At 33.9% G+C, this 12,319-nt stretch overlaps 1 protein-coding gene across 11 annotated transcripts in view; it reads right to left on the bottom strand.

Moving 5' to 3' along the window:
• The window catches only part of MOK (MOK protein kinase), a 73,488-nt gene that overhangs the window by 37,180 nt on the left and 23,989 nt on the right, over nt 1-12,319 (bottom strand). For 10 of the 11 annotated variants that reach the window (XR_012486598.1, XR_012486599.1, XM_074291224.1 and 7 more), the window contains one exon: nt 738-827. The exons of the other annotated variant lie outside the window; for it this stretch is intronic. Coding sequence is in view for 8 of the 10 variants with exons in the window: in XM_074291224.1 (XP_074147325.1) it covers nt 738-827 (90 nt within the window). In the remaining 2 variants the exon portion in view is untranslated. The remainder of the gene's footprint in view (nt 1-737; nt 828-12,319) is intronic. 11 annotated transcript variants of the gene reach the window in all.

Genomic DNA, 12,319 nt, shown 5'->3' with positions numbered 1-12,319 from the left:
ATTTGGACCTATGAAACCAAGAATTTAACATTTATAAAACTAGCTCCTTAAGGAGATGTTATAAGGCATGACTGCCTACAAGGTAAACTTTAAAACTATCATCTAGTAATTGGTCCTAATAAAAATTCCTCTGAAATGATAGGACTTTGTTAGGAAAGGTTATTAGTCACCATTACTGCAATAAACAAATGGTATAAAGGAAATGGAAAGGTATTGGCTTTGAAATACGTTTACAACATTTTCCCACTAAGTCATCAACTGAACTATTAGACTGTAAAGTACATGAGTTCAGGAAGTATGTTTTAATTTGTTTTCATTTCACTTCCAGGGCTGAGCAGTATTTCTGCACATAGTAGGTTCTTACTATTTGTTTCATGAATAAATAAATGTTTGAATTCAAATTTCAAAACATGTTCCTTTAGTGTCAAAGTCATTCACTGATGATCTCACTGGCCTATGTATTTTTTCTACATGACCTAGCTATTTCCCTTAAGTTTTGTTTTTGTCTTTTTTTGGTATATGTCTTTTTCATGAAGTGAATTCTAGCCTTCGAATTCAGAAATCCTGTGTGCTTGTTAAATGTTCAAAAAATACAGTTTTCAAAGACATGATTAATTTTCTGAGCAGCCAAAAAAGTTTAAAATATTGGTATAAACTTTCTGTTAAAGAAAGATTAAATCACAAGCATCAAAATACACAAAACTAAAAAAAAATAAAATAAAACCAATTATACTTACAAGACAACTTCATGCAATGTAAGAATATTTGGGTGTGGATTCAGGCGCCTCAGTGCTTGTATTTCTCGTAGATTGTTCACTTGCTCAATGCTATTTTATGTGTAAAAAAATTATAATTTAAAACTTAGATTTTTAAAAAATGAAGATTATCAAAGTATAATTTTACATACAGGAGCAGAACTGTAAAAAAAAAAAAGATAGCTACTTCTGGCACAAAAACGATATTCTAAATTCTGTTCTAACAACTGTAGTTAAAGAATAGTTAAATGCATCAATTTTCACCATTAACTTCTGAAAATCAAGGCTTGTATAGCTTTGGACAGACACTAAGTTTGTCCATGGTCATACTCTCAGAAGAATTTTTTCGCCTTTTTTTTTTTTTTTTTGCACAAATGAGAGAGGCAAATAGGGATAAGGACAGATAGAGACATTTCCTGATCAATTCTTTGGTCCACTATAGAATTATCTAACATTGTCTTTAAACTTGATACTGAAAATCAGTATAAATTAAATTTAATAAATTTTATTATTTTTATTATAAAATTTAAAAATAAATGTAATTTATTTACATTAAAATTAATTTCAATGAATAAAATATAAGACTTTTAAAATATCAAAATCCTCATCAGAATTCTTTGTCCTTTCTCATTTACTATTAATATCTACTTTATTCTTCTGATTCTGTTTTGCTTTGAATTATTTCATAAAGGTTAACACGAATTTCCTCATAGTCCTCATACCTGTCTGTCTTAGTTATATTACAGTTTTTCTTTTATATCAAAATAATTTACATAGCCATTACTCCATTTAAATTGTTTGCCCTTTTTTTGCATTTGCATAGAACATTGCTCAGAAAATCTTCCAACAACTTTACTGTTTTTGTGCATTTCTCAACAATGGATCGCAAGTTTATAATTATTAAATACAGTAAAACTATTGTCCAAAAACATTCTACAATCTTACAATTTTTCTATTCCTCCAGCAATGAGTGAATCTGTTTCTCCACAACTAAATAAACATTCCATTTATGTCTTTTTTCCAATTGTTTTAATTTGTATCTCTTTACTACTGGTGATGCTGAGTATTTTTTCAAGCAATTACTAACAATGTGTTTCTTCCTTTGAAAACTATCTCTTTCTTTCCTGCAACAATTTTTCCACTGTAGATTGGGAATTACCATTGTGTTTTATTTTTCTTATCCATTCTGTATAATTTTTAAAAATTTCACTAGGATATTTAACCATTCCATTTTCATTAATATGCTTTTGTTATACTACTTTGAGATTAGTACTCAGATGTTCCTCCCACAGACTACTCCCAACACCCACCCCCATTTACCTGCCTTATCCCAAGTTCTTTTGAATTTTAAGTTTTTTTCTTTCAATCTCAATTCCTCATTCTCCTTCACTCCACACATCTGATCACTTACAAACCTTATCCTCAACAACACTTATCACATTTATCTCTGTCTCTAAGAATAAGAGCTCCATCCTAGTTCCATCCTTCATGACATCATGTGTGGACTTAACAGCAAAGGCTTGCTGATTGGTCTTTTTTTTTATCACAAGTGATCTTCCTAAAAAGTGCAGATCCCACCCCCCCATCCCCATTCAATAAATTCCAGTGGCTCCTTATCACCTTCAGGATCAATATAAAATCCTCTATTTGGCATTCAAAGTCCTTTGTTACTTTCCTCCCCCCCCCCCCAACCTTTCCCAGTTGTCTTATATCTTATTCCCCACAAAGTACTCTACAATCAAGTGACAATGACTTCCTTGCTGTTTCTTAAACAAGACATTCCATATCTCAACCAGGCATTTTTACTGGCTGTTTCAAATACCTAGAATGCTCTCCCTCCTCATCTCAGATTCCAGGCTTCCCTAGATTCCTTTAAGATCAGCTAAAAGCCCACAGGGAGCTTCAACTTTAGTCCTCCTCTCTGGTGATTATTTTCAATTTATTTTGTAAGTAGTTTATTTGTACATAGTTGTTTATATGTTATATCCCCCATTAGACTGAGTTCCTTGAAAGGAAATGTTTGCATACTATTTGGAAAATAGTAGGTACTTAATGGTTATTGGCAGATTAACTGACTTCTGACTTATTCTATCTCTGTAGCTTTTTAACTGGTATCCTGTTTCAAATCTCTTCTCTCCAAGCCATCTTCCTCTCAGCTGTAAAAGTGATATGCCTAAAACACAAATCAGATCAGATTCCCAAGTACAAATATAAACTTCCCAGTTTGACATTTACAACTCCTCACAAGCTTATCCCAATACAGTGCTAGGCCTTATTATATATTACTCCCTTTGTGCATGCTACAATCTCCCCAAGTTCCATAAAAACTATCCTGTAATAATATGTTGTCTCCTCCAAATTGCAAGGTCCCTACAGGAAAAGACTGTTTCATTTACATCTTTGTATCCCCAGCAGTTAACAGAATGCTTGGCACATAGTAAAAATGTTTACTGAAGGATAAATACAATTATTTTGCCCTATCTTTTGACCCTTCTTCACTATTCAGTTAACCAAGTGATTCAAAATCCTTCTTTGTCTTCCCTTCAAAAACCTTTATTTAAGTAACTTTATTCCATTTTCTAATAAGTTTTTCTTTGCTTTACCTTTCTCCATATTTCTCTTCTCTCTCAATCTATTCTAAATTTTGTGTTTTGCTCCATAGGATATTTGTTTCTTTATTCTCTTTAAGACCCTCATGAAGAGAAAGTCTCTTAAGTACCAAGTTTGATCTACCTTTTTCTATCCCATCTCTTGCTATTGTCGTTGTACATCTTATCCAATCATATCTAACTTCTAATATGCCTTACTCTTAGAAAATGAATTCATGAAGTAAGCTGTGTTGGAAACTACTCCTAATCCCTGTCCTCACTATAATTAAGCTCTATTATTAAAATCATGTTATTATGTTTTGTTGAATCTTCCCTAGCTGACTGTCCTTAAAAATTCATACATCGTCTCTCCTAGGATGATATGATTCTTAAATATGCAAATTGATCCCCCCCAAATAAAAACCTTTGTAAAGTCTCTCTCTAAATCATAAAAATGTACTGCTACCATATGAATGTTCTGTAGTGGCACTTTTTCTTTTCTCTTTGTGTAATAAGACCCTTCCTTTTTATTCCATATCTCAGTGTCTTCCATTCTTTATCCTATTCTTCCATAGTATTCCCCCTCTCCTACTTATTGAGCATAGGAACCATTCAATGTCTATTTTTTTATAGACCTGATAAAGATACATTACTGTACCTCCCTAATCATGCAATTTTCTTTTATTCTTCTTTTTTTTTTTATTAAAGCTTTTTATTTACAAAGCACATGCATGGGTAATTTTTCCAACATTGACTCTTGAAAAACCTTTTGTTCCAAATTTTCCCCTTCTTCCCTCATTCCCTCTCCCAGATGGCAGATAGTCCAATACATGTTAAATATGTTGATATACATGTTAAATCATATATATATATATATATATATATAAATATATATATATACACACATATATATATATATACATACACACACATTTATACAGTTATCTTGTTGCACAAGAAAAATCAGATCAAGAAGGAAGAAAAAGAAAAACTGAGAAAGAAAACAAAATGCAAGCAAATAACAGAGAGAGTGATAATGTTATGTTGTGTTCCACACTCTGTTCCTATGGTTCTCTCTCTGGGGATAGATGGCTCTCTTCATCACTGCACAAGTGGAACTGGTTTGAATCATCTCAATGTTGAAGAGAGCCACATCTATCAGAATTGATCATCATATAGTCTTGTTGTTGCCGTTTATAATGATCTCCTGGTTCTGCTTATTTCACTCAGCATCAGTTCATGAAAGTCTCTCCAGGCCTCTATGAAATCATTCTGCTGGTCATTTCTTAAAGAACAATAGTATTCCATAGCATTCATATACCATAATTTATTCAGCCATTCTCCAACTGATAGGTAGCCACTCAGTTTCCAGTTTCTTGCCACTACAAAAAGGGCTGCCACAAACATTTTTACGCATGTGGGTCCCCTTCCCTCCTTTCAGATCTCTTTGGAATATAAGCCCAGTAGTAACGTTGCTGGGTCAAAGGCTATGCACAGTTTGATAACTATTTGAGCATAGTTCCAATTTGCTCTCCAAAATGGTTGGATGCATTCACAGTTCCACCAACAATGTATCAGTGTCTCAGTTTTCCTACACCCCTCCAACATTTGTTATTATCTTTCCCTGTCATCTTAGCCAATCTGACAGGTGTATAGTGGTATCACAGATTTGTCTTAACTATTGATCAGAGAAATGCAAATTATTTGGAGCACTTTTTCATATGACTAGAAATAGTTTCAATTTCTTCATTTGAAAATTGTCTGTTTATATCCTTTGATCATTTATCAATTGGAGAAATGCAATTTTCTACTCTATTATTCACTCCCACAAAAAGGTCATGATTCAGGAAGGGGAAAATATCAGAGGACTTAGTCCAAAGATAAATAAACATTCCTTTCTTTCTCTACATTCTTTAGATTCTCCTTAAATTATCTTTAATCCCTTAGGCTTTTTTTGTTTGTTTGTTTGTTTTTGTGCCTTAATGATCTGCTTTTGTTATTCTTTTTATCCCAAGAATCAACTTCTTTAAAAAAAAAAAAAAATTAATCTAAGGTTTTGATGAGGTATGAGAATTGAGGGTAAGAGATCCCCTCTGGTAGATGTTGCAGATCCCTTGTAAAAGAATTCGAAAACCTGAATTCTGTGTGGCAAAAGAGGATTTATTTTCACTAAGAAGGAAGCTTTCTTAGTAGACAAAACTGATTAGGAATTTGGCAAAGATGGGTTAACACTGAGAAGAAAATATCTTCATTAGTGGGCTAAGTCCAGAAGGGCAAATAGCAAAATCCTGTTAGGACTTCTGCAAAGATTAGGGGTTCAGAGTCACCCTTTACTAGCCTTCTGAGCTTTATCAGGGTTTGCCCAGGCCCCCAGAGTTGGGAGCAGTTAGAGGGACTAATCTTGAATTTAATAGATGGCGGTGATTATGTCCCTGGCCAAGATCTCCAATTGAAGAAGATTACTTATCTGGATGTTGCCTTTATGGACAGAAGGGTGTGCCCCTTCTAGAGGTTAGGGAAGGTTTGAGAATCCCCCTTTCCCCCACAGATTAAAGGGGACACAATTTGCGTCAGTCTCATTACTTAGCTTTTCCAAAGTTTCATTATTTAGCCTTTTCAAAGTAATTGTACTTATTTTCTCATATTTCTGTTAAAGCAATAAAACAAATTATTCAACATTTTTTTTAAAGTAAATGTATCAAAAAGACAAAGTAGAAAAAAATACTTAAGAGACTGAAGGGGAAATAAAAGATTTTCAAAGCAATCATTTAAGCAGGGAAAGAAAAGGGGCAAAAGGAGAGATAAAATAAAGAAGATTAAAACAAGCATTTATTAAGTGTCTACTATGTGTCAGATACTGTACTATGTAATGGGAGCACACATAAAACAAATGAAAATATCCCTGTCCTTGAGAAGCTTGCTTTATTTTTGGAAGAAACAACCTGTAATAGACATATTTTATACATGTGTATACAAAAATAAATACAAGATAATTTATTCCTTGACACAGAAGTCTATCTTTTTTTACACCAATATTCTCCAACTAAAATCCTCATGAGAACATGGCTCTCCTATGCCTAGTTCGTTGTCATCCTTCATTCTAGAGAACCAAAATGACATCACTATGTCTTGATCTGACCAAAACGAACTCAGAATGCTCTGCCACAGATTGGGCACAAACAATCCATGTGATCATTTGGGGTAAGATTTGGAGAATCTGCACAACTTGCTTTTTTTTTGAGCTATTTTAATTCTGTTTTGCTCATAGAGCACAGCGCCTTTTCTGATGAAGTCATACCATGCGGGGAAGACTTGTTCTAGTGTTTCCCATGTCACACAGTTTCCAAAGTTAAGATAGGCCTTGAGAGTGTCACTTTTTCTGACTACCATGTGAGTATTTGCCCTGTGTGAATCGTCCTATATAATAATCTTTTTGACAAGCATACAAATTTGGCATCCAAACAACATGGCCAAGCCCAACAGAATTGCACTCTCTGCAGCAGAGAATGATGGCAATTTAAGTTCAAGAAAAAACCTGAGTGTCTAGTACATTTTCCTGCAAAATGATCTTCACAATCTTTCTAAGACAATTCAAATGGAAGTGATTCTGTTTCCTGGCATGGCATTGGTATACTATCTAGGTTTCACTGACATACAACAATGTCAGCACAATGGCTCTATAGACCTTCAGTTTAATAGCAAATCTAATATCTCTTCTCTCCCACTTTCCTTTGGAGCCTTCCAAATACTGAGCTAGCTCTAGAATGTATGCATTAATCTCATTATTAATGTGTATATTCCTGGAAAGTATACTGCTAAGGTAAATGAACTTATCCACAGTATTCAAAAATTCTCCATTTGCTATAACCAATGCTTCCACATATGGATAGTGTGGTGCTGGCTGATGGAGCATATGTGTTTTCTTGGAATTTTTTTGTTTTTGCAGAGAAATTGGGGTTAAATAATTTGCCCAAAGTCAAATAGCTAATTTGTGGCCACATTTGATTCCAGGGCCAGTGCACTATCCACTGAAACATCTAGCTAATCCTCTCGATATTGTTAAGCCAAAATTAACACAAGCAGCAGAGAATCAATCCATACTTTGCTGCTTCTCAGCTGCAGAGACTGCATTAAATGCACGGTTATCTGCAAATAAGAAATCATGCACCAATACTCCCTTCACTTTAGTCTTGACTGGTAGCCTTTTTAAATTGAAGAATTTACTATCAGTATGGTAGCTAACCTTGATGCCATGTTCACCCTCATTGAAGATGTTTAACAACATGGCTTAAAATATCTTGCTAAATGGGAGCAAACACAAAGCATTGTTTACTTTCTTGGTGATTGGGAAAATACAAGATAAAGATTCCTTATTCATCATGAAACTGACATTGATACTGGCCAATTTTGACATAATTTCCCAAAAACCCTCAAAACTGATAGTATTAAAGGCCTTGGTCAGATCTAGTAAAAGCTATAGCAAAGCAAACCAAGTTAGAAAAGCAGAATTAAGTACAGCCTCAGTAATGGGAAGTAGTATGCCTACTGTCTGAGGATTAACCTAGTTGCTTGGTTCATCACCAGGGTCTCCACAGAGTGATGAATTTTTTGGCCACAGCAACTTTCAAAGAACATCTACTGAATTATTATAATGGTTGTAGCCTGTGTTGATGAAATAATCACAGAAGTTTCAAACTGAATAGGATTTCAAAATTAATTTTTTCCCTACCAGGAAAAAAAGATGCCTATTAAATTTATGCTAAAAAAACAGGAGAGGAATAATTTGACATATACTTTAGATTTTAAAAGAGTAAAAGATTTTAGAAAAAGAATGAGTATGTTCCCATAGTCTGCTCTTTGGTAGGAAAAAACAATCTTCAAGGATTTTGTATTGATATATAACAATGAATAAAATGAACTATTCAAATTCAATTTTGCTTTTCTCTTCCAAGCAGAATAAGTTTTAGATTAGAAAGTATAAAAGTAAGGGTCCATCTTATATCTACTTAATCACCAGAAGATCCAGACATCTTAACTGAGTCTAGTACATTAGGTGTGCATATTATTTTTTCTATTTTCATTTTTTTTTCAATTTGAAAGAATCACATCAGATTACAGGATAAAAGGAGATGATGCCATACAGGAAATATCTTGTATTTGGCTAACACAGTTCATGGCTTATGTAACGTAATCCAGAGAACTAGTTCATAATCACAGATTTAAATAGCAGTCCAGTTAAGTGATGGTCAGAGCTAGAGATATAGGACTACTGAGAAGGAATTGCCCTTGGTGGCCCTACTATTCCTCTTCTACCACTGACTAAATGATAACCTTAAAAGTTTGGAAGTTAGGGAACAGAGCCAAAATGGTGGAATAATGGTAGGGACTTGCTGAGTTTTCCCCTAGATCCTTCAAAATACCTTTAAATAATAACTCAACAAATTTTAGAGTGTCATAACCCATAAAAAAGACAGAATGGAACAATTTTCCAGCTAATGGCAACTTGAAAGTTTGGGCAAGACGAGTCCATTGCACTGGGGTAAGGCTGGAGCCCAGTAGAAGTGCAGGCCATATCAGTACAGCCCTAGGCCCAGGAAACAAGGAATAGATGGTGGGGCCACTAAATTAATGGCAATGATTTCCAGATTTCTCAACCCACAGAGAATAAGGAAACTTATCAGGAAAGGTTTGACACACTAGGATGTGAGAAGAACATCAGCTCAGCATCAGGGTTTGGGAGTCACTGACAGCAAACCCAGCAGCAACAGTGACCACAGCAGCAACACTTCTCAGCCCACAAGTGAGGGGTGGGGGTGGAGAGGGCAGATAACTGGTCAGAAAGAGATTGCAAGGGCCTATTTGCTGGCATTGTAGCAGTACTCTGTTGCTTTGCCCATATTCAGATCTGAGTAAGAGTGCTGGTCATAGTACAGGTCCCTCGCAGGATCTCTGAAACATAGCTACACAAAACCCCTGAAGTTAGATTCACTGCACCTTCACCCTGGAAACAGAGCCCTACTTTAACAGAATTAAAACCCAAGTACCAGGCTAGAAAAAATAAGTAAATAACTGAAAAAGATACTATCGAAAGTTACTATCAAAATACACACTCAGAAGATGATAACAAAGACAAAGCTCCAACATCCAAAACAAGAATTGGTCTCAGGGAAAGCTCAAAAAGGATTCTGAAAATCAAGTAAGAGAGATAGAGGAAAAACTGGGAAGAGAAGAAATGAGAGTGATTCAAAATGAAATACAAAAAGCTAATGAAAAAAAGAATACCTTAAAAAACAAAAAGCTAACGAAAAGAAGAAAACCTTAAAAAGCAAAACTGGCCAAATGGAAAAGGAGGTACAAAAGCTCATCAAGGGAAATAATTACTTAAAAATTAGAACTGAACAAATAAAAGCTAATGACTTTATAAAAAAAAATCAAGATACAATAAAACAAATCCAAAAGAATAAAAAGGAAAAAAATTGTGAAATATTTCATTGGGAAAACAACTGAACTGGAAAATAGGTTCAGAGAGATAATTTTAAAATTGTTGGTCTACTTAAAAGCCATGATAAAAAAAAAAAAAAAAAAAAAAAGAGCCTGGACATCATCTTTCAAGAAATTATCACGGAAAACTGTCCTAATATTCTATAACCAGAGGATAAAATGGAAATTGAAAGAATTCACTAATCACTTCCTAAAAGAAATCCCAATATGAAAACATCCAGGAATAATATAGCCAAATTCTGAAACTCCCAAGTCAAGGAGAAAATATTGCAAATATCCAGAGAGAAATAATTAGAGCATAGTGGAGTCAGAGTCTAGATAATACAAGTTAAGCACTTTCTACATTAAAGGATCAGTGGGAGTAGAATATGATATTCCAATGAGCAATGGAGCCCGGATTACAATCAAGAATCACCTACCCAGCAAAACTGAGTATACTCCTTTAAAGGAAAAAGTTTAAACAGAGGATTTTCAAGCATTCATGAGAAAATGACCAGAGATAAATAGAAAATATTATTTTCAAATTCAGGATTCAGGAAACTCATAAGGAGGTAATCTGAAAAGGGAAATCACAAGTGATTAAAAAGGTTTATTTGTTTACATTCCTACATGAGAGGATAATACGTGTAACTCATTAAAACTTTCTTCTTATTATGGCAATTAGAAGGAGTTTATATAGACAGAGGGTACAGATATGAGTTGAATATGAAGGGATAATACCTAAAAAATTAAATAAAATCAAGAGGTGAAAGAGGAATGTACTGGAAGAAAGAGAAAGGGAGAGGTGAAACAGTGTAAATTATCTGCCACAAACAAAAAAAAATTTTTATTTTATTTTTTTACAAGAAAGAGGAAGAGAAGGAAGGGAGAATAGGCTCAAAAAGGAAATAACATACACATTCAATAGGGGTATAGAAATCTATCTTACCCTGCAAGAAAATAGGAGAGGATACAAGAATGGGGGATAATGATAGAAGAAAGGGTACATTGAGGGAAGAGACTTGTCAGAAGCAAAACCCTTTTGAGAAGGACAGAGTGAAAGGAAAGAGAGAATAAATGGGGGAAAGAGAGAATAAATGGAAGGAGAAATGAGTCAAATTTATTAAAAGAGAAAGAGAGAGAGAGAGAGAGAGAGAGAGAGAGAGAGAGAGAGTGCCAGTCCCAAATTTGTAAATAATCAAAAGATATGATCTATGCCCAAAGGATATCCTTAGATATATTAGATCTAAGGATATCTTTGGATCTAATAATGCCACTAATAGGCATGAATACAAAAAAGAGATTTAAAAAAAAAAAGTAAAAAGGTATATACATACATATATATATATATGTATATATATATATATATATAAAAGCTCTTTTCTCAGGGCAAATAATTGGCCATTCAGGGACATTCCATTAAATGAGGAATAGCTGAGTAAATTGTGGTATGGGATTATAAAGGAATGTCCTTAATTCTTTTTTTAAATTAAAAAATTTTTTCAATCAGCAAAATCTGTCTTCTCTCTCTCTACCCTCAAACTGGGAACATAAGAAAAACACAATCTGTTACAAACATGTTCAGGCTAGCCATACTACATATATAATACACACAACACACACACACACACACACACATATATATATAAACACTCACAAATATATGTGTGTGTATATAAACAAATGTTTTTGTACATGTAGATATCTAGACACATTTAGATATTTTACACCTTGAATCTTTCATCTCTTCATCAGGAGGTAAATAATATGTATCTTCTGGAATTATGATTGGTCATTATGCTGAGTTCCTAAGTCTTTGAATAATATAATCACCATTGTAGAAATTATTTTGATTCTGTTACACTTTATTCACTATCAGTTCATTTAAGTCTTCTTCAATTTCTCAGAAGTCATTTCCCTTCATAATTTCCTACAGCACAATAGTATTCCATTACATTTATATTCCAAAACTCATTCAGTCATATTCTAATTAATGGATACTCTTTCAGATTTTTATTATTTGCTAACTTAAAAGGAGTTATATTTTTGTATTTTCTTAATCAAACTATAGTTTGTTTCATATAAAATTCATCTCTTCCTTAATCCACTTCTCCTCTAGTTTCCCCCTTTCTCAAGAAGAGAAAAAAGGGATCTGAGAGGTCAACTAGTCAAATCCCCACATTTTACACAAAAGGAAAATGAGGTCTAGAGAATTGTTAAGTGACTTAAGTTTACACATACAGTAAATATGAGGTGAAATTTGAACCCAGGCCTCAAACTCCAGAGCCAGTTCTTTTTCCACTCTACAATGTTCTATTGTTTTATCCCTCAATTATTAATAATTAGGCTCACCCAGGGGTTATTTAGCACATGGAATAAGTCCTCAGCTCAATCCTTGGGACTCTCCTAGGCTCCCAAACAATGCTATTGGAAAGTGCATACATTGATGCTTGTTTCTGCAGGCTATGCTGCCTGAGAGATGATAGCGACATAAAA

This window comes from Sminthopsis crassicaudata, chromosome 2, assembly GCF_048593235.1.
Source record: "Sminthopsis crassicaudata isolate SCR6 chromosome 2, ASM4859323v1, whole genome shotgun sequence".
In the NCBI taxonomy this organism is placed as follows: Eukaryota; Metazoa; Chordata; class Mammalia; order Dasyuromorphia; family Dasyuridae; genus Sminthopsis; species Sminthopsis crassicaudata.
This window is presented reverse-complemented; position numbering and strand designations above follow the sequence as displayed.